The 22,583-nt window shown below is 47.3% G+C and overlaps 1 protein-coding gene across 11 annotated transcripts in view; it reads left to right on the top strand.

Moving 5' to 3' along the window:
- gpat2 (glycerol-3-phosphate acyltransferase 2, mitochondrial) overlaps positions 1-20,298 on the top strand; it is a 29,373-nt gene extending 9,075 nt beyond the window's left edge. For 10 of the 11 annotated variants that reach the window (XM_069180811.1, XM_069180822.1, XM_069180817.1 and 7 more), the window contains 16 exons: positions 3,126-3,225; positions 3,760-3,893; positions 4,448-4,486; positions 4,851-4,950; positions 5,334-5,546; positions 7,284-7,363; positions 9,386-9,504; positions 11,659-11,729; positions 13,567-13,834; positions 14,427-14,569; positions 14,996-15,073; positions 15,277-15,402; positions 15,799-15,919; positions 16,649-16,717; positions 17,435-17,490; positions 18,872-20,298. In XM_069180811.1, the coding sequence (XP_069036912.1) occupies positions 3,126-3,225; positions 3,760-3,893; positions 4,448-4,486; positions 4,851-4,950; positions 5,334-5,546; positions 7,284-7,363; positions 9,386-9,504; positions 11,659-11,729; positions 13,567-13,834; positions 14,427-14,569; positions 14,996-15,073; positions 15,277-15,402; positions 15,799-15,919; positions 16,649-16,717; positions 17,435-17,490; positions 18,872-18,988 (1,834 nt within the window). In that variant the 3' untranslated portion in view covers positions 18,989-20,298. The remainder of the gene's footprint in view (positions 1-3,125; positions 3,226-3,759; positions 3,894-4,447; positions 4,487-4,850; positions 4,951-5,333; positions 5,547-7,283; positions 7,364-9,385; positions 9,505-11,658; positions 11,730-13,566; positions 13,835-14,426; positions 14,570-14,995; positions 15,074-15,276; positions 15,403-15,798; positions 15,920-16,648; positions 16,718-17,434; positions 17,491-18,871) is intronic. The other variant, XM_069180807.1, reaches the window with a different exon arrangement.
- The last annotated feature ends 2,285 nt before the right edge of the window (positions 20,299-22,583 follow it).

Consider the following 22,583-nt stretch of genomic DNA (forward strand, 5'->3'; position numbering starts at 1 on the left):
GCTATCGGTATCGGGGATATCGGGGAGTTTGAATTTGTGTATGGGTCTGATGAAGCTGACAGTATCGGGGAGTTTGAATTTGTGTCTGGGTCCGATGAAGCTGACAATATCGGGGATAACAGGGAGTTTGAATTTGTGTGTGGATCTGATGAAGCTATCGGTATCGGGGATATCGGGGAGTTTGAATTTGTGTATGGGTCTGATGAAGCTGACAGTATCGGGGAGTTTGAATTTGTGTCTGGGTCCGATTAAGCTATCGGATTTCGGGGATATCGGGGAGTTTGAAGTGGCTTAGCACCTCCGGGATTGGCACAGAGATTATCCTGCTTTCTCGGCTCCTGGTGAAACCGCAGGCTCGAGGGGAGGACAGTGTATAGTGTGCCAGGAAGTGAAGAGCTCAGTGTGTGGGCGTGGTCAGAGGAGCAGGCCCTCACTTCTTCATCTCTGCAGCTACGGCTGCCGAGATGGAAAGACACAGCTGGCAGTTTGAAATTAGGGTGGGTATATGATACAAATAGAAAGTGAGACTTGACATCTGGGCATAAACGAGCTGATGGCTGAAGGGTTTCCTCTCTTTGTAGACCTTTCTTGTGTTCTTATTAGACGTGGTCTGAGGTGCGTTTCCAAATACCAGGCATTGCCACTTCTGCGAGATGATCGCGCACAGGTATGAGCGTACGCGCCCTGCGGGCAGTGCCTGGGGGCAGGTAATTGGCAGGGCTCAGCTGGGTGAAAAGGTTATGTCAGGAGTTGCCAGTCCTGATCCTACAGGACCACACGTTCCTGCCAAACTGTTACACAATCGACCCCCTTAATGGACCTGATAATATTTCTTTGAACTGTTAAGATTGTTTTCAGCTCTTAAGCACGTAGGAGGCCTCCTGTGTATAAAAGCTGGAAGCAGTGGGATTTCATAACCTAAAATTTCTAACTTTTGAGAAGGAAAATAACTTGAACAATAACTCAATTAAGTTATTAAGGTCAGCTAGAAAGAAAACCAGCAGGCCTGTGTGCTCCTCCAGGACCAGAATTGGAAACCCCTGGGGTAGGTGAATGCTGCCCTTTGGACTTCTTCAGTAACATTAGTAAATGTGTTTGAGCCCGTGTGTGTGTGTGTGTGTGTGTGTGTGTGTGTGTGTGTGTGTGTGTGTGTGTGTGTGTGTGTGTGTGTGTGTGTGTGTGTGTGTGTCCTGCTAAAGTTCTCCACGTTTTCTCCTTGTCTCTCCCTTTGGGAGTGTGGAAAAAGCTCTCCAATCATGATGTTAAAGTTGATACCCTGGCTTCTTTCAAGAAAAGGCAGGATGAGATCCTTCTTTACCTAAAGGGTGGCGGGAGTATGGAACAAGCTACCCAGCCATGTTATTGAAGTCTCTGTCCTAGCTTCTATCGGGAAATGGTTGGATGCGATACTTAGATCTATTTGCATCTAACGGGCCCGATGGGTCAAAGGGACTCCTCTTTCTCCTTGTTCCCCCCTGCTCCCCGTCTCCCACAGTCGGGTATGGACTGCTCTGCTGAACAGGAGAGCCCTAGGTGGTTGTAAACACGAATTTCCCTGCTGTTCTCTACCTCTCTTCCCCTCTTTTCCTCTCACTCAAACTGCTTTTGCTTCAGTTAAAGAGGACTTAATTGGCATGACAGATCAGTCACTTTACTGCAAAAGCATAATGGTTAATTGCAGTCGTGAGTAATTAAGTTACAGCTCAAAAGGCAAAACAAAACCATTAATAAGATTTTTTTTTAATTCAGATGACAAAACGACTTTAGCTAATGTTAGGCTGCAAAGAGAAAATTAGAATCAATACATATATACAGTTAACAAAATTAAATGAAAGTAATATTTTCATATGGGGAAATGTAAAATCAATAGAAATGGGTTCTGAACTCCACAAATTACTCTTTTTATTCATCTTTCGTATACTTTTTCTCATTAAATGCCTTTTCTCTTTCTGTCTCTGCTTTTTATCACCATGTTCAATAGCATCTCTATGGAAGCCCGTTTCCGCCAGGGAGTAAAAAAAAACGCGCTATGGTATCTCGGAATTGCGACTTAGCAACTCGGAATTGCGACTTTATATCTCACATTTGTGACTTCGAAATAGCCATATTTCATTGTCTGTCCTTTTGTTATAGTAATGGATTCGGGTTCTAGGGCTTGTGCCTATTTCTGTATCTTATTTCTTATTCTGTCTATGTAAATAAAAACTAGTTTTAAAAAGCCCACCGTGCACTATTCCATCCGGGTACTATGGAAGCCTCACTGGCGGAAATGGGATTCTATAAAAATTAGTGTAATTAATTTGATTTTTATCAGGGCACTGTACAGGACAAGTCTTCAGGCTTATAGATCCTATGAGCCTGTACGATTCATGAAAATAGTGTAACTGAACGGCCGACATACAGTTTGTACGATCTGGGAGCGGCGAGGGCACAAGCCCTAGAACCCGAATCCGTTACAATAACAAAAGGACCGACAATGAAATATGGCTATTTCGAAGTCGCAAATGTGAGATATGAAGTCGGAATTCTGAGATAATAAGTCGGAATTCTGAGATACCATAGCGCGTGTTTTTTTTTACTCCCTGGCGGAAACGGGCTTCCATACATCTCCGTGTTCGGGACTGTAGCTAAAAATAAATAGGATTTATAAAGTAAATGATTTAGAAGTGCTTAGTGATTGCAGCTCCAAAAGCAGCAACTTCATTGCTAAATAGTAAGCCATTAAAACAATGTAAGGTTTGGGTTTTGGCAGGACACTCCTGGTTATTATCCAGCTGAATTGCTCTTTTATTTATAATGGAGCATTCAGAAAGCCACCTAAATTGGTACATGAGTCCCTTTGCAAACCGTGCTTTATTTTCAAGAAAGTGAGGACTGCTTCTCAGGTAATGAGGTAAATCATCAACCTTGTGCAATTTTCAAGAATACGTATTTATTTTTAAATTAATTAAAGGGCATTAAATACAGAATCAGACTAGACAGGAAACTACTGTTGAAGGCCCAGATTTTGTTGTTATTTTTTCCTCACCCCTGCAGACCGGAGAAGATGGGCAGCAATGAGACAGGGGAGGCCGGGACAGAAGTGCCCGTTGTGACTTTCTCTGCCCGCTCTCCATCTCTCTCAGGTTGGTCGCCTGGCTGCTCTTGAAGCTCCTCGGCAGGGTGTTCTGCAGCGTCCAGGTCAATCTCAACCAGCTGGAGGCTCTCGGCAGGGCTTCAGAACGGGTATAGCAAAGCTGCTGTGTTCTTCACCTTAGTCCACGCCGGGACAGGTCAGCAGTTGTCAGACTCAGATCTGGGAAGCCCTCTCCAGAGACGGTGCACGGGATCCCCAAAAAGCTTGTCCAAGCATCTTCTAGAGCAGGGGGCTCAATTCAGGTTGTTGATGTACTTTTGTTTGGGTTCAGAACAGAGAAGACCTCTGTTGGTCTTATAGTGGTCAAATTATTTAAATAATATTTGCTAACTGTAATAGTAGCCGGGCTCTGATGTGTGTTTTATAGACAGTTATCATCTGAATGGAGTAAATGTTTTAAGCAGTCTTCTGCAAAAATGCTACAGACAAATCCTGTGTTTGTCTAAGGAAATAATTGTTAATTGTTTGATTGAACTAGAGATTAGATGTCGTGTCTCTTGTCCCCTCATTTACACTCAGTTGTCGCCTTATAAAGGGGGTACCAGCTGATTTAGACTCCCTCAGCTAGGACCGTAGGAGTACTGAGCACGACTCAGTGCTCGGATAAAGAAGTCTTTTCACAGGGCCCACCTCTAGTGCTGGTCTCAGTCCACCGCTCCAGCCTGGACTATATATTCATACCGTTGGTCCTGTTCTGCCATGGCCTGAGAGTCCCGTATACTATCTGTGAGGAGAGCTTGGAAAGCACCTGGCTCAGGTATTGTATCAGTGCTGGCGCAGGTAAAGTACTTTACTGTACGTCACCTGGCTGAGGTGTTGTATCTGTGCTGGCGCGGGATAGTGATATAGTGTACATCACTTAGGTCAGGTATTATATCAGTGCTTTCTTGGGTGTAGTACTATGCTGTACGTCACCTGGCTCAGGTATTGTGTCAGTGCTGCCTTGGGTATAGTACTTCACTTGCTACAGACTATGTGTTGCCCCTGTCTTAGATGCTGTACTTGCCTCAAATATTGCACCTCTCTTGTCTTGCTTGTGATGTACTCTACTTCAGCAGACTCGGAACTATAGTGTACCTGTGTCACCTCTATTGTCCTTCTCAGAAATTGTACCAAAACCTTTGTAGCTGTTGCAGTACTCTATACCCCAGCCCTATATACTGTCACAAGTACTGCACAAGAGTGTCGTTGTCTATATCATTTGTCTCAGATTTTCTGACCTTTTCCAATACTGTGCCACCCCATTCCACCTGTGTCTGTGCTGTAATTCATCTCTTACACCTGTCTCGGGTACTGGACCGCACTTCACAGCACCCTGCTCTCTAGTCTCCTGAACTGTTCCGATCTCAGGTATTGTCACACCTGTCTCAGTTGATATCCTCTTTGTTAACCGTCTTGACTGCTGTACCTGTGCATACTATGTCTTAAGCTGACTCGGGTGCTGTCTCCCCTGGTGTGTCAGGTGTGCTCTCTCCCCGGTCAGCTTTACATTTAATTTGTACGGATGAGAGAGTATTAGATATTCTCTTAATTGTGTTATTCCTATTAATTCAGATTCTCTGATATCAGGTTATCAGATTATCAGATATGATACTACTACAGTTTATAGTACTGCAATAGCTGTCTACAGTAAACCCAGTGTTAATGGAAGAGCCATTGAAGTCAGCCATAATGCGAAGTGTAACCTACAGCTTCCTGTCCCCTCTCCCTGCAGGGCAGTTCTTCAGAAACTGGGTGTGATCCTCCCTCCCCACCAGCCGGTCGGCGCTGAGGGATCTGTGACTGACAGCCTGTGCAGAGAGATCATGGCCTCCGTAAGTCCTGGGCTCAGAGCCACATGGAGACAGGTTACGTACTCAGAAGCAGAAGGCCGAAGCAAGGCTGGGACGATAGTTCCAGTTTAAGACGGAGAGCCCTATTGTAACAAAACTGCTATGCTATCCTACGGCATTTGTTAACATACAAATAGTAAAAAGTATCTTTCTAATATGATGGGGGGGGAGTGTTATTGATGTTGAATGTGATTTAAAATGCCTTTTACAATGCAGTAGTTGGCAAGCTCAAGGACTAAAAACCCATACAGTCAACTCAGCGGGGCAGTCGGAGCCTTGTGATCCGTGCACAGAGCAGAGGGCCCTGTAGAAGCAGAGAAGCTCTATTGCGTCTCCTCTCCTCTCTCTCTCCCCCCCCCTCCCAGTACGTCTGTGAGCTGCTGCAGGAGGGCGAGAGTGTGCTGATCTTCCTGGAGGACCCGAGCCCCACATCGCGCCGCCCCTCGCCCCCCAGCGCGCTGCGGGTGGCCCAGGTCCGCCAGGCCGCGCGGTCCGGCGCCGTGCCCGATGTCATGCTGGTGCCCGTGGGCGTTGCCTACGACTGCGTGGGTCAGGAAACTGGCACCTCCGGCGTGCAGGTACTGGGACGACACAGATGAGCTGGTCCCCCGCCGAAACACCATGTTTTTATTTGTATTACTACAGGGGACCCCTATTATCTGCGGGTCCTGGGGGCCAAGGGTCTTAGCCTGTGAGGTCTGGGAAAAAACAGGGTATCGCAGAATAGACTAGACTACATTTCATCAGCACATAAGTGAAATACATTGCCGAATATTTCGAAACTGCACAGGTTGAGGCTGAAGGCACCGAGCGTGTGAGAGACGTGAAATGAGAGGGGGTAGGTGTGAAATCAGTGGGGAATGGATGGTAGCAGTTTAAACGTTACTGCAGTGTACATTAGTGCAGCGTGAAGTCTGTTATTATTACGGAACAAGTAATAGGTTTATTCCATGCTGAAAAGAGAAGAAAGAAAACACGTTTCGGCTGTGGAGCCTTCTTCAGGTGTAAGAAACATGGGTGGGGGTTGAGAATGGTCACTTTGTCTGTCTGTCCCCAGGCTGGCTAGGGTCAGGGTCGTGCTGTGCTGGGCCCTGCTTCTGTGTCAGGGAGCAGGTGGGGCTGTATGTGTGCGACGGTCACTGTTTCTGCCTGTCTCCAGGGCGCCCAGGGTCAGGGTGTGAGGGCCTTGCTGCGCTGGGCCCTGGCCTCTCTGTGTCAGGGAGCAGGTGGGGCTGTATGTGTGCGACGGTCACTGTTTCTGCCCGTCTCCAGGGCGCCCAGGGTCAGGGTGTGAGGGCCTTGCTGCGCTGGGCCCTGGCCTCTCTGTGTCAGGGAGCAGGTGGGGCTGTATGTGTGTGACGGTCACTGTTTCTGCCTGTCTCCAGGGCGCCCAGGGTCAGGGTGTGAGGGCCTTGCTGCGCTGGGCCCTGGCCTCTCTGTGTCAGGGAGCAGGTGGGGCTGTATGTGTGCGACGGTCACTGTTTCTGCCTGTCTCCAGGGCGCCCAGGGTCAGGGTGTGAGGGCCTTGCTGCGCTGGGCCCTGGCCTCTCTGTGGCGGAGCAGGTGGGGCTGTATGTGTGTGACGGTCACTGTTTCTGCCCGTCTCCAGGGCGCCCAGGGTCAGGGTGTGAGGGCCTTGCTGCGCTGGGCCCTGGCCTCTCTGTGTCAGGGAGCAGGTGGGGCTGTATGTGTGTGACGGTCACTGTTTCTGCCTGTCTCCAGGGCGCCCAGGGTCAGGGTGTGAGGGCCTTGCTGCGCTGGGCCCTGGCCTCTCTGTGTCAGGGAGCAGGTGGGGCTGTATGTGTGCGACGGTCACTGTTTCTGCCTGTCTCCAGGGCGCCCAGGGTCAGGGTGTGAGGGCCTTGCTGCGCTGGGCCCTGGCCTCTCTGTGTCAGGGAGCAGGTGGGGCTGTATGTGTGTGACGGTCACTGTTTCTGCCTGTCTCCAGGGCGCCCAGGGTCAGGGTGTGAGGGCCTTGCTGCGCTGGGCCCTGGCCTCTCTGTGGCGGAGCAGGTGGGGCTGTGTGCGTCTCCATTTTGCCCAGCCTTTCTCTTTAAAGGTAACCTCCCCATCTTCTGTGTCTGTTCATCTCCCTCTGCCTCTGTCTCTCCCTTTGTCTTCCCTCTTATTTCCGTGTCGATTTCTCCACCTGTTTTTATTAATCTCTGCCTCTCTCTCTGTCTCTCTGCTTTGTCCTCATGTGTATCTCTCTATGTCTCTCTCTCGGTCTCTTGCTGTTTACCTCTGTCTCCTTGTGGCTGATGTCTGTATACCACTATAGCCCAGTGCTATGTGAACACTTCCTTCCCCTACAGGAAATGGAGGAGAGTGGGAGACACAGGGTGGGTGGGCGCCCCTTAGAGGACATCCTGCTCCCAGTGGTGCTCAACAGGAGGTGAGAGAACTGGGAGGAGGGCACAGCGTGTGTGTGGTACCTGCTACGAGCTGCCTGACTTCAGTTCTTTTAATAATAATAATAGTAATAATAATTGCTTACACTTATATAGCGCTTTTCTGGACACTCCACGCAAAGTGCTTTACAGATAATGGGGACTCCCCTCCACCACCACCAGTGGTGTGCAATTGGTGTAAAAAGGGTGTATAGTGTGTGCGCAGGTCACCTTATCTCCTGCAAACAAGGTAGGGGGGCTACGTGTCATCGGCTTTTAAAGTGAAAAACTTTTTAATTCAAGAAACCTTTTTAATGTGAACAAATTTTATTCTTGCTCATGCGTGACTAGATTCTGTGTCACTCGATGTTGTTACAAGCAGCTCACGCTCGCCTTGTGAGATGCAGTGGTTTTAAAAACCATGCGTGCTTCTTCACAAGACGAGCTCTGAAAGAGTTTTCAGCTCCATTACTCCTCCGGTCTGTCTGCATGCCGGCTGCACTGGGACAGGTATCAGTCTAAGACCTGAGGCGACAGACGGTGCTCACAGGCTCCAGGACGCTTTTGGAGTTCTCCTTGATGGGTCCAAAACGAGGCCCCTGAGGAACGATGCACAGGAGCCCTTGTGTTACTCCTGCCCCTGCAGGCTTATTTGAAGGGGGTGGTGAATGTCACAGGGGTAATGTTTATATCCTGTGCACCACTGCTAATTCTCTGAGATGCAGACACATGTGTGCTTGAATAGTCAGATTACTGACAGAGAGAGGTACAGTAGACTTCCGAATAGTGTGTTCCTGAGAAGATGCGCGATCGAAGGTAAATTTTCCCATAGCAAATAATAGAAAAGTGAGAGGGATGTCTCCCTTAGGGCTAATGGTTAGCTATCTTCTAAGATACTAATTAGGGTTCTGGGCTCGTATGCTGAGTAAAAGTACTCTTCATCAACACATACAACTCCTGTCAGTTGCAATGGCTCCTACCAGACAGCAACCAGAGCAAAGAGCATCCAGATGCATAGATGGGGTCAAAGGGAATGCCTTACACTGGTGGGAGGAACTGAACCTTTTTAGTCTTGGACGTAGAAGACTACAGGGGAGCCAATACAAGTTTTCAGATTCCTCAGAGACCCTGACAACGTCAACCCAGCAGACTTCTTTAAAGTCAACACTGAAACACCCACTTGCGTGCAGGCCAGTGAACAGTCTAGTGCCAGGTTGTCCTCTCGGGGCATATTGTGTGAGTACTGTCCAGCTCTGAACCAGGGATCCCTGCTGATTCACACCTTCCTCCGCACTAAGGGAGACGGAGTGTTACATCACGTTTTCTCTCGCACCGCTTTTTTCAAATAAGGCTTTTAATGTGTATTTTAGTCTTATTCCTGGTTTCACTTAGTTGACTTACTGCTTTCATGACATTGGTGGCAGCACTCATAAATATTATTACAGGTGAATGGAAAATTTGGCAGAATACAATTCAAATGGTAAATTTTGTTTCCTGCCTTAAAAAATGCATTGCTCTTCTCAGGACTGATTCTAGTGTAGCAATTGCATGCATTCCTGAGCTCAGAGGAATACCTTGACAAGCTGAAACTGAGTGTCTTTTATCTTTGACTACAAGGGCTCCCACTGCACAAACTTTATTAAAGACTGATTTACATTTTGGTGGAGCATTGATGAAGGTGGTAGCAACTTCACTAGCACCAAAAATGAAACACAGACTAGTGAAAATGGCAGGAAAGTGCACTAGAACAAGTTGGGAACAAACTGCTTCATTTTGTTGTTTGAGCTAATAGCCTGCCACCTTTCCAGAACCAGAAACTAGATGAATGAGATCCTCAAATCACATTTTGCTACGGTTATATAGAAACTAAGCATTCTAATGGTCTCCTCACTTTTGCAACCTGTCTTATGTTATTAATCAAAAATCCAAACTTGATTAATAGTTTGTGAGTGATGCTTGGTGTGTAGGCAGTGTGCATGATAATATACAAGGGATTTACAGTGTCTCCCTAATCCCTCTCTTTCCAGGTTAACCTGTGTGGTTGAGGAGCTGTATCTTTCCTGGGTCCTGCCCCCTGCCTACTGTCCAGACCTGTCAGAGCCTCAGCGCCATCAAGTGATCAGCCTCACCACACACCTGCTGCACTGTGAGCTAACCCTCTCTCAGTTCAATTCAAGTGAATTGGCATGACCAATGAGTAAAATCAGTGTTGCCAAAGCAAAACAAATACAATTAACACAAAACAAAAATCTACAGACATTTACAATAAAGACACATCATAATATTTACATATATTGTAGACATATGGGGCATTATTGGGTGACAGGCTCATTATTCCTCAGGCTGTGACGGGAGATCACATACTAGGTTCACATACAGTTCAACTGAGTTCCCTCTTCCCTCTCCCAGTAGGATCGGGAGTTGTTGTGATTTAGGCAAGTGTGGGAATTCTTTCTCTTTCTCTCTCAGCACCGCCCTCTCTCTCCTCCTCGCTTCTTATCTTTCACATTAATAAGAAAGCTCACTAGCAAGAGGTGGCCATCTAACTTGTTTAGTAGCTAAAGGTGTTTTATTGGCAGGACCAATTGATTACAGTCTTGCCAAAGCAGTAAAAATTAGTAAACATTTACACACATTCAGGACTATGGCCCATTATTGTTGTTGTTTGAGAGGCTCCCTCTGTGTTCCTCCAGCTGTGATACTGATCTGCAGCTCTTTTGAGCTTCCTGTCCTCCCCCAGGATTGATACTGTTCTGAATCTGGCAGGCCTGGGAATTCTGGGATTAGATTTGTTATTTTAGGGAAGGAAGTTTGTCTAATCCTGGAATATTTTTTCACAGTGCAGCAGAAAGCACATCTCTGTCCTCTCTGGGTACCCAGGTCTGTCTGTGCCCAGTTTCTATGGCCAGACTGTGGTCACTGAGCCTGTCCTCTCTGGGTATCCAGGTCTGCCTGTGTCCAGTTTCTATGGCCAGACTGTGGTCACTGAGCCTGTCCTCTCTGGGTATCCAGATCTGCCTGTGTCCAGTTCCTATGGCCAGGCTGTGGTCACTGAGCCTGTCCTCTCTGCGGATCCAGATCTGCCATTTTGTTTGTGTGTGTGTATTCCACCAGTGACACAGTGTTGCTTAAAGAAAAGTAACAAGTAATCATATATTTCAAGATTGCTTCTTTTAAAAGACAAACAGCTCAGGTTTTCATTGTTGTACAACATTTACAGGTTACGGAACTTAGTTGGAAGTCCTGACAGGTGATGCCCGTGTTGAATGTTATGATTTTATTAAGTTGTCAGATGATTATTTTCTGCATGGTGTGCCTATATTCTTTTATTAGATACATTAAATTCTCATTTTATATCCTTTTCATGGGTGAGGAGGGGGAGAGTTCTAGAATAATAATTTAGTTACTAACAACGACTCAAGTTCAGTGAATAAAAACATTTAATTTATTTGAGGTGTAACACAAAAAAAGTTTTTTTTTTTCCCACTGATGCAAAGGAAAACATTGCAGAGCCTGCCCCTTGAATGTGGCCGAGACCGAGCTATTTTAGTGGTAGGCAGCTCACGCCTGCCCGGTGTCCAACTCGATTGTGCAATCTCGACCCACTGCTCCCTTTCTCCCCTTCCAAGCCTGGATTCAGGGCTCACAGGACTTCTAGGTTACTACAGGCTATAAATGGCTAAACAAGCAGCAGCATTTAATACAGTACATCCTAGATCAAAAGCATCAAGTGGGCTGTAGGCAGCCTTGTTGTCTTACTGTTGCCACGGGATAATCAGATAAATTCAGCTGACGCTCGAAATGACGTATTCAGGCTGTAAATCAGGGTCTATGAAACTATTCCTTAATAGTTTATGGCCTGAAATGTGTGCTTTTGTGTACAAAAGATGAAAGAAGTGCTTATATATTATAGGCCACTATTCACATGTGGCTCTCTAAGAGGTGAGCTCTGCCCAGAGTCCACCTCGATTCTGCACTCTCTTGTGATTGCTCACTGAAAGGGTTCAAAGTCTGGCCTTCCTCCTCTTTGAAGGCCAGATTCATGGTTCATGAACGTTTTCATGTTCTGCCGGGCTGCGAAAAGTTAAATATTTAATTGGCTGGTCTTGTTGATGCAGAAAAACCAGCACTTGCCTGTCTAGGGCGCAGTGTCTGAGCTGAGAGCAGTCAGTCTGGTTAACACCAGGCACAGCAGCCCAGGCGCCCACAAGTACTGTGTGTCTCATGGATGCCGGTATGTTTGGAAAATGGAAAAGCGATTGACTGGCCAAGTAAGAATTTGACCGATTTCTGTCCTCAGCGGCGTCTTCCTGCACAGCTGTGATGTCCACCTCCCTCCTCTCCTGTCTCCTGCTTCACAAGCATCGCAAGGTACAGTCAGCCCTGCAGCCTCACACGCCTGCATGCAGTTTCCAGTGGTGTCCCCTGGGTTGACTTTGTCAGTGTGTTGGGGGATTCTGAATACTTGGATCGCACTGTGCTGTTATAAACAAGTGCTGTTATAAAGACCGTCACACAAAGTGTGCAAACCTCCCAGTATTACAGTATGTTGTATATATCACACAAAGAGCAGCAGTCACATAGATCAGATACGTTTCCACCGACAGAAACAAAGTAGAGCTCTAAGAAAGCTTTCTTGAGTTTATTCAGGTCGAAAGCACTTCGGGGGGAAGGACTTCCTAAAACGCTACTGGATTGACTTTCAGAACATAACATACAGTTCATATGGAGCACTGCAGGGGACAATGCATACAATGGCAGGGCTAAGATGAAAGGAGTACACTGTGGGTTTCAAGCAAGGCTATAGAAGATCGATAAACGTGCTCTATACATTCTCTCAGTGTTTCAAGCAAGGCTTTAGAAGATCAATAAACGTGCTCTATACATTCTCTCGGTGTTTCAAGCAAGGCTATAGAAGATCGATAAACGTGCTCTATAGATTCTCTCGGTCTTCTCTGTTCAGTACTAAAAAGGTTCAGTTCTTTCAGCCTGTCAGTGTAAGATAAAATAAGAACAGTATGGCTTAGTATTACATGCAGGTTTATGGAACATAGTCTGTAACTAAATTAGAGTATCATCTGCATATTAAAAGTAATCTAATTTATATGCAATCTGGATTTAGAAAAGGTAGCCCTTAACTAACTTGATTAATGTTATGCAAGCAGGCACCACATCAATTTCATATGGCAGGGTTAGATTTTTAGAAGACGTATGATAAAGATTTGTTTTTGTTTTAAATTGAAGGGCGCAGGCATCTATGGAAATGTGTGTATGGGAGATGAGATCTGGTCAATGGATAGAGTGCAGATAAAGGATTCTCAAAAGCTCCAACAGGGATTATGTAATTATTGGAGTCCCACAGGGATCTGTACTGGGACCAATGTTCTTCCTCATTTAGATCAATGATCTACATTCTGGTATAGTTAGTAAAATAGAAACAGCAAAGGAGATTCAAAGGCCTATAGACACTGCAGTGTTTCATGCAGGGGGCAAAACTACTAAAGATCAAGATGGTAAAAAACAAGAAAACTGTGATGAAGGCTTGGGCGTTTATGTTGACCAATCATTCTTCCAAATTTTGGGAAGCAACAAGAAAGCAAATGCTGTTAGATAGTTGAAAGTGTGGAATTTAATTGAAGGGATATGATGTTAAAATTGTGCAATTCACTAGAAAGACCTCAACTAGAATATTGTGTGCAGTTTGGTCACCACATTACAGCACTGATCTAGAATCCCAGAAAGAGAAGAGCAACCAAAGGGAATGCCCTATGCTTATTGGCTGGAGGAACTGAACCTTTTTAGTCTTAGACATATAGTAGAAGACTTCAAATGGAGCCAACACAAGTATTCATATTCCTCAAAGGCAGTGAGTACATCAACCCAGCTGACTTTTTCAGAGGCAACACTGAAACACCCACGAGTGGAAACTTAGGAGTGCATTTAAAAATACATTTTTGTTTATGCAACAGCAAGCTACTCAGCTGTTTTGTTGAATCTGATACCCTGACTCTCGTTTATATCCGCTCTTGTGTTTTGATGGTATTGTAATAGATTGAGAGTGTTCCAGTCGGGGGGTATTACAGAGCTCTTCGCTGTCTTGAGAGTCCATGGGAAGACCTTTGTTACCAGTCTCTAACATCTCGTATTTCCTTTGGCTTAATTGGTGGATCCCTCCCACCTCGTCACTCATGTCCCCCTCCTCCCGCAGGGTGTGCGCCTCTCCCAGCTGTGCAGGGATTTCTCCTGGCTGCTCGAGGAGGTCCTGTTTCGGAATTGGGACGTAGGATTTGGGGGTTCCCTGGAGGAGGTGCTGTGCCATGCCCTGTCACTCCTGCGGGACAGCCTGATCGTGGGGTACCCCCCCTCCCAGAGGAAGGACCCCCTCCTCGCTCCCCGTCCCTGCCCCCAGGCCGTAATGACACTTTCCCGCCACAGTGAGGCGCTGTGCAGTGTCTTCCGCCTAGAGGCAGTGGGAGGTAAGGCAAGGCTCACTTTCCCTTTTTTTGATTTGGAGTCCCCAGTCTTATTTGTTAAGTGCACCCCCAGAATTTCCAGCTGTAAATCAGCTCAGCATTACTGCTCATCCAGGAGGAATGAGGGCTTGGCACCTTTTCCTCTCCGTATTCATGTTTGAGCTCTCTGGGGTGAGCCCCTACGGCTCTTACAGCAGAACTGGCATCCAGTGGGGCCTGACATGGCACTGCTGGATAACGCTGGCACCCTCTATTGTCCAACAAGCTCTCAGGATCACTTGCCCTGTGGCATGACCCTGCTGGAGGATGGCTCATAGCTGGTTAGTGTCGTAGCCCATACCTGAACCTGAGACATGTGGACCTCAGGTCCCAGCCTGAGCCCTGAGCTGGTGTCTCTGTCTGTTCTTTTACCCTCCGTCTCCCTTTCTCTCTGTTAATGTTTTCCTCTCTGTTTTATCTTTCTTTCTGTCCGTCTCCCCCTACTGTCTGCGATTGTCTGTTCACATGACCTGTTCAGTAATGTCGGTCTGTCTAGCTCTTCGGTGATGCCTTCCTGCACAGCCTTTTGGTTATACCTGTCTGTCCGTCTGTCCAGCCTGTGCTGTGAGTTCCATGCTGTCGGAGGCGGTGCTGTGTGCCAATGAGAGTGAGATGGAGTTTGACGTTTCACTGTGCCAGGAAGAGCTGACTGAGAGGGCCCTGCAGCTCTGCCACCTGCTGCCCGACATCATCCTACCCGTGAGTCACCTTGGATCACCCTGACGTGCTGACAGGGACTGACGCAGTGACGCCCTGACGCGGTCTGTCTCGCACACTGCCGCAGTGAAGCAGTAATGCACTGATGCATTGACACGATGGCGCACTGATGTACCAACACCATTGGTCTAGTGTTCTGTTTCACGTTAACACTGACACATTCATTGTTGCACACATTCACTGTGACTGACATTGAAATACTGATGCTGTCTGTCAAACACCCTGATGCAAATTGAAATGTCACCTCTGCATGGGCGTAACCAAATGCATCCTCTGTGTCTGTTATTCCTTGCCAATTAAATATCCCAGGGGCAATTTACTCCCGTTCCCTGTTCTGTGATCTCCAGTAATTCACAGTCCAGAAGAGCTGGTTAATTCTATCTGCTTGCCTATCATCTCTCTCCTCAGCCATGCCAATCTGCACAGAGTTTCGCTATGGACGCAGTGGACAGCCTGGTGCACTGTGGGATTCTTGTCATGGAAGAGGTAAGGTGGTCTCTGTGACTGATGGACAGACCAATGCACAAATCTCGGGGTGCCCCTTCCTAGAGACGCTGAGATGGAACCTGATGGGGGAAGCTCATGCTGGCTGTAGTGTAGACCCACAGACAGACAGAAATCCACAGTGTGGAGATAAGGCATATACACTGATGGCCAGCATGACTCACTGACTCTTTCTGCGAGTCCAGTCGTCCAGAGATCGGCCGGTGTGTGACCTGTTGCAGCAGCGTGACGCACTGCGCTGGAAATCGGTGGACGAGATGGAGTACAGCGACTCAGACTGTGAGGACATGTCCAATCCCCGCTGCTACAAGGTACTGACATCGACTCAGGCTGCCGTACCTGACCAGCACATTCTCAGTCAGAGAGAACCGCTAACACACCTGACCAGCATGCATTGAGTCAGAGAGAACCGCACCGACAAGCCTGACCAGCATGCGTTCAGTCAGAGAGAACGGCACTGATGCCTTTTTGATATATTAGAAGTAATACTCTGTCTCGGCATAATAGACTTTCAGTAAAAGTGACAGTGACTGATACCGTGATGATATGTGTGCACTCAAAGCCGAATGCCTTGATCCCCGACTGTCACGCGTTCTCTCAGAGCGGAACCAGTTGAGGAAGCAAGTAATGGAAGGACTTGTTCGAGTATTTTCTGTTCTCTTATGAATCTGTATCGATGTCAGTCTGTCTCCCTGTCTCTCCCCCAGCTCAGCCAACCCAGCCAGTGTCCAGAGCTGCTGTTTTTCCTGTGCAGGTTGCTGAGTGCCCAGCTGAGGGCGCTGTGCTGGGCCACTGAGGCCCTGCCCCTGCTGCACCTCCCACTCCCAGGTTAGCCCACATACAGCTGCACACATGGAAGAGCTCTCCATGTCACAATGAACGTCTTTAGAGCACCACACAAATACCCGAGCACAAAGAGGAGCATGCACAAACACTGCAGTTTCTGCTACAGTTCAGACATTGTGTGGGGAAATGCTGTGTAAGTATAAAGCACTGGTTACAGAGATGGCTGGAAAAGATTCTAGAGAGCAGCATCCTGCAGGACATGTTCTGTATACAGTGTCACTTAGTCATGAGATTGTAAAAACCTAAAGCAGTTTTTGATCAGTACAAAAATGAATTATTCCAGTCAGTGTAAGTACAGGCTGCTGTGATCCCTCACTGCTTGTGTTTACAAAATGACCTGCTGTAATGGGTCATATGTAATTACCCATTTAAGTGGTAATATTTTAGTAGTGTTTAGACATTGGTCATTGATCATTTGTGGGTGGTCTGTAAAATCCCTGCTGCGCTGGAGTCACCCAGAAGCAGAATATTTTTGTATCGGGGGTATTTGGGAAAAAGTTGAAGCAAACACTCATATGAAAGATAGGGCCCCATATATTGACCTTCCCCTTCCACTAGGATGCTTGGAAGTGCAGTGTGTTGTTGTTGGTCGGGGTGGGGGTGGGGATTTTAGCACATTTAGGGGGATCAGTTGACCCCCCGTGCCCCTCCTTGGTTTAGTGCAGTGCCACTGCCTGCGAGTTCTGTAACTGGGGGTGTGTGCTCTTCCAGAAGCCCAGTGTATCGCGCAGCTGCACGCAGTCCTGTGCGACAGAGCCCAGACGGCGAGGGAGTACTATGGTAACAACACCGGCGCCGCTGCGATTGCAGACTTTTGACCCCATCAGTTCGCAGCATTCTGTGTATGGCCATTGCGTTTTAGCCTCTGGCCTGCCAAGCAAAATTTGCTCCGGCATTGCTGAATAGGCACCGTGAAGGTAAAAAATGAACACTGGATAGAGACTGGATAGAGCTGCGGGAAATCCGAGTTTCACTTTTGATCTGGAAACTGAAAGCGTGAGAAGCTCTGATCACCTTGCAGAAGCACTGTTGTCAATTGCAGAAAAACTCATCCCAAGTCGTATAGACCCACAGATCAATCCAGATCAGTAAATCCTGTAAAGAACGTCAGTGTAGCTTAGGTGTAACTTTGGCACATTCGCTCGGCACACCTGTAAAGTCGCTCATTGGAGACTTCATATTAACACTCTGGACGTGCTGTTAGTGGACTGTGACCCAGGAGTGATGGCACAAAGCTGGCTGATTGGCGTCAGGGCTGGGTGGGTGAGAGCCAGCCTTCCTCCACTGATGGTGCCCTCTAAAGGCAGTCCAGCACCGGTGAACCTGTGCCTGTAGTTCCCTCGGTGCTCTCCTGGGGTCCTCTGGTGTACGGACGAGAGCTGTCTTTACTGCTGCACCTCTGTGGGTGGGAACAGTAAGTCCACAAATGGACAAAAAATCATCGAGTGAAGCCTTTTGCGAATTCTAATTGGATTGTTTTTCCTCTCTTGTGCTCAGAAAGTGCCTCTCTGGAACTGACTGCAGCTGCAATCCATACCTTCACCGACCTGGGCGTGAGTAACACAGTCTCTCGCTCTCTGTGTGTGTCTCTGACCTGGGCGTCAGGAAGGCTCTCTTGCTCTGTCTGCTGTGTGTGTCTCTGACCTGGGCGTCAGTGACGCTCTCTCGCTCTGTCTGCGTGTGTGTCTCTGACCTGGGCGTCAGTGACGCTCTCTCGCTCTGTCTGCGTGTGTGTCTGACCTGGGCGTCAGAAAGGCTCTCTTGCTCTGTCTGCTGTGTGTGTATCTGACCTGGGCGTCAGTGACGCTCTCTCGCTCTGTCTGCGTGTGTGTCTCTGACCTGGGCGTCAGTGACGCTCTCTCGCTCTGTCTGCGTGTGTGTCTGACCTGGGCGTCAGTGACGCTCTCTCGCTCTGTCTGCGTGTGTGTCTGACCTGGGCGTCAGTGACGCTCTCTCGCTCTGTCTGCGTGTGTGTCTGACCTGGGCGTCAGGAAGGCTCTCTTGCTCTGTCTGCGTGTGTGTCTGACCTGGGCTTCAGTGACGCTCTCTCGCTCTGTCTGCGTGTGTGTCTGACCTGGGCGTCAGTGACGCTCTCTCGCTCTGTCTGCTTGTGTGTCTCTGACCTCTTCTGGTCTTGACTGATTCAGACTTGCAAAAGGAATTAAGGTAAATACTGGCCGGGGCTCTTGTAAAGGTTTAAACTTTTAAAACCTTTTAGAGGCTTTATTTTCAATAAATTTCAGCGGATTGAGCCTTAAGAGCTGGGTTTTCAGGTCATGTGTCTAGAGGCTAATTGGCACTGGAGAAACTCCACCCTTCCGACCTGCATTCCTCTCACTCTTTCAATTTCCAGATTGAAAAAACCCCACCGCTGCCTTTTAAATTAAAATCATGTTTTGCTCAGTAATCTGAGGTCAAAAGAACTTTACTTTTCACATTTTTTCAAAAAAAGCACTTTTTTCAGATGGGTGAGCTTCTTTTATTAACTTTGCTGCGATTTTAATTAACTCTGGAGACTGCAAATAGCTTTTCTTGTCTCCAGTTTTCCTTAGCACAATTATATTTCATTTTGGCAAGAGCATTGTTTCAATTTATACATGCAGTTCTGTCTTGCAGCAAAATTGAATATCAACACAACTTCTTATTCTCCTTCCCCTTGTCTTTGAGCTGTCATCTTTATTCTGCTGGGATTTGGTTTGGAACGCTGCTGTAGTAGAGTAGTAAAGTTCACAAAGTGTCACAGGTCAGACCGACAATCTGTAAGCTAAAGAGAGGGGGAGCCAGCTCTCTGTGTGTTTAAGTTCCCCTGCTAAGCAAATAGTAGCTGGTAGTTTCTTACATAAAGTGAAGATGTTCACTGTAGAGCAAAGCTATATTTTTTTTTGGGGGGGCATGTTTTCGATGTGACAGTATTTAATTGAAATCTCTTTACAGGTCCTGTGTGTAGAGTCTGGGAAGGGTTTGGGACTCCGTACAGAATTCCAGCAGAAGAAGAATAGGGAGATGCTCCACAGCTTCATCAGCCAGTTCCTGTTCAGCTACCTGCAGTGAGGCCTCCGAATCCCTAGGGGGCAGCCTTACCTGTTTCTGATGCCTGTGAGCGCCTGCTGTTCTTTCCGGTTGCTCAGACTGGGTTGCTGCTCCGCCCAGATCCAGGTTTAAGACCCGTTCAAACACGGGGAGGTCCCTGTAGGTCACAGCGAACAGCTGTACAGCGTTTCCAGATTGAGTGAAGATGTGTTTATTTCGGGGGGGGGTGTTCCTATATGATTATTTTTAATTGGAATATTCTTCCCGTTAACATCCCATCCCGTCCCATCCATGCTGGAAGCAGTTGTCCGAGAGGCTCTCGGAGCAGTTCCACAGGTGACGAGGGCAGTGTCCATGGCAGGAGACACTTGAACGTCCTCCTGTTCAGCCTGTGAGTGCAGCACATGCAGGGCCTGCAGCAGACAGCCGGCTCAATAAGGTTTGACTGAGGGACTCTGAAGGAATAACTGACAGTGCTGACGGCAGGCAGGATGTTGTTCACTATAGGAAAGCGACTCCCCAGTTCAGGTTCCCGCTTTTAGTTTAGATTTAAGATTCTTCAGCTCTTCTGGTATTTGTCCTCTGGCATCGTTAACGTCCAGGAAAATGTTTACACAAAAGCTTCAAAGAAGCCTCACTCTGGTTGTTGTTTTTTTCTTGCCATGATTCTTGTTGGGCTTTGAATATTGAGAATGTTTACAATTATAAAATTTAATTGCAATATCAGTGACTTAGTATGGGACTGTCTCTCCCAAATCCAAGACTCGTCGTAGCTAAATCCTCAGGGTACGCCGGTCCCATTTTGGCTGGTGATGGTTACTGCTCAGTGATGCACAGACACGCTCGTTAATTCATCTCATTCGAGCCAGCTCGTTAATTCATTAGCTTGCTAGAACACGCTCACATGTGCTCTTTAATTTGAGAATTAACACACACACAGAAACACTTGATGCACTCGTGGTCTGCGAGGAGTACGTATGCCTTGTGCTTGATCTTCATTTGGGGAAGTGAATTTTCACCCTCAGTCCTGTGTATAAACAGACAGTGTAGGTTTGAAGTGCATGACCTACAGCTAATGTGTATTGTTGATAACTTTTTGAGGGAGTTTTCCTGACCTTTTTATTTTGCATTTTGTTCCTTTGTTCTTGAACCTGCTTGCTGAAGGGAAATGGCATGCACATTTCTGTATTGAGAAGTACTCTCGTTTTGAGAGGTTTAAAGATAGTTTGTGGACAAGGGTGTATTAGTGGGCCCATATAATGGTTTTGATTTTCAGTTGTGTTCATACGGTTCACTGTTATTTCAATAAAGGACTCTACTTGCATGATAAACTCAAAACTTCCACCCATGTGTGTCCAGAGTGCTAATCCAGAGGTTCACACGCTGACGAACACAGGGCCCACACACTCAGGTATGGGTATATACATCAGACAACTAGAGACACAGTCGTTTCCAAACATAAAGTGGGATATTACCATGTGTGAGAACGCGCATGGGGCCGTTGAGATTCTGACATTTTCTTCATAGGATAGTCCTATTTGTTTTAGAGAAAACAGTGCAGCGCACAAAAATAAAGGATCTCTCCTGCTGTGACTCTCCGTGCAGTCCCATCCAAAGAGAGTGGTGTTCTCCAGGATTATGTGTGGAAACCTGAGAGTGCATACTTGAGCCTGTAGCATTAGGTGATTTCATGGGACACTTGTGTTTACAAAGCTCAGCTTTAATGGATTATATCCGTGGGGGGGTAGAACTCCAGTCCTGGAGGTTTTCCTTCCACCCGAGCCCTTAATCACCTAAATGATCACTCATTACCTGCTTAATTGAACAAGATGAAGCTTTTTTTTGTTCTGTAAAATCTGGAGTTTTATAGAGGCTTGTCACTCCTGCTGAACAGCAACCCTTGAGGATCAAAATTAGGCTCCCCTGGATCAATGCATTGATGGCCAACCTGGTGCTGGAGAAGCAGAGTCCATGTCTTATCGTCCACTCTTAAATCATATGGTTGTAAAGACCTGAAACACCTGTGTTGATCACTGAGAGAAGGCAGCTGGAGTGCTTGAGGGGTGAGACGGTGTTGTTTTCATTTCAAATGGTATCTATGCAAGTCCTCTTCTTCAGCGATTGGAATCATTCCAAGCATTTAAAAATGGATGATTGAATAAAGGCTATTTTTAAATTTCCGGCTGGACTGTGGCTCTGCTGTACCAGGGCTGACCAAGACTGGATACTGCTGATTGAATGCAAGACTAAACCAGATCACTGTGGTACTGTAGTACAGTCAGTGTCCCAATTATGTTGATCCTGCTAATTGCCTATTAATGAAAGGAGGGGTGGATTGGAAGGGCTGCAGATTTGAGGTTTGGTTTAGTGTTTTTAATGGCAGCAACGCATGTCTGTATATGCACACTGCTGTGCTGTGTGTAAGAAGGTGGTGGGAACCAGCTGTTTTCCTGGGTGTGGAGAAAGCTCAGTTAAAGGCAGTGAGAAATGTGACTTGTTTTACTAGCCTGCCACCTAGTGTCCAACAATTAGAACTGCAAGCTCCATGAAGCACCCTCAAGGCCTTTTTAATATTGTATTCTTCTTGAAGTTTGAAATGAGCACGTACATTCAAGTTTCCTTCAGACACGTCAGTACAATGTAACACTTTACTCCTGTCCTTGACGCGTGAGCCTGTTCCGTCTTCGGAAACGCGAGACGCATGTTGCATTTAAAATCTACAGCTCTCCCAACCCTGTGCTTTTGCTGCTGCTCTGTGACCGTTGTCATAAATTAACCAATAGATTCAAGGACGGCAGGAAACGAAGCTATTTCAGATTAGTCCTCAGTGTCGCTGTTCTATCTCCTATCTTGCTGGCCGCCTGTAAAATAGTGCTTTAAAACCGTTTTTTCCCTGAACCCAGGCCTTAGGTTTGAGGGTTTTCCTGGAAGAGGCTGGAAGTCAGGATGAGTTTCACCTGCTGCCAGTTTAATTTTAACTGGAAAAACAGACAAAACAACATCTTGACCATGTAGCCTTCTTCACAATACCCGATACTGGTTTAATACTTTCTGTGCGTAAGCGAGAAAGTTGCCTCAGCTTGTTCCTGTGAAACGGGGCTGTGGGGCTGAGGGGTGCAGTTCTGAAGCTGCAGTTCCAAGGGCACGGGCCTTCTCTGCTGCAGCTTGCTGTGGGAGCTCGTCTTTGGCTGGCTTCACGTGTGCACCTCCAGGGGTCTTCATTCCAGCCCCCATCCATGGCTTCATTACACAGGAGCCAGAAGGAGCCCGGCCGGCGGCCCTCAGTCTCCTGACTGATGCAGCTCTCAGACTGGAGCGACAGATGGGAGGGGCTGGTGCTCCCCAGAATGACAGTGCAGGCCTGCTGTTCCACGTTTTTTAGAACTGGGGCAGTCCAGCATGCAATGTAGGGGACCCCCTGCCCCATGCTGTCTGCCAAGAGAAACATGGGGTAATTTCTATCCCACGCTGTGCTACGGTAGGGTGCCTGTAGAGCTAGCAGACCTTTTCAGACCACGGCATGTTGAAAACTGGACGAGCACCACAGAGGAATGAAGTTAGGGCCCACACACCAGAGCAGTCCCAATACCTGCAGGCCACGTCCTTCCACGGCTCT

Source organism: Lepisosteus oculatus, chromosome 2 (assembly GCF_040954835.1).
Source record: "Lepisosteus oculatus isolate fLepOcu1 chromosome 2, fLepOcu1.hap2, whole genome shotgun sequence".
Lineage (NCBI taxonomy): Eukaryota > Metazoa > Chordata > Actinopteri > Semionotiformes > Lepisosteidae > Lepisosteus > Lepisosteus oculatus.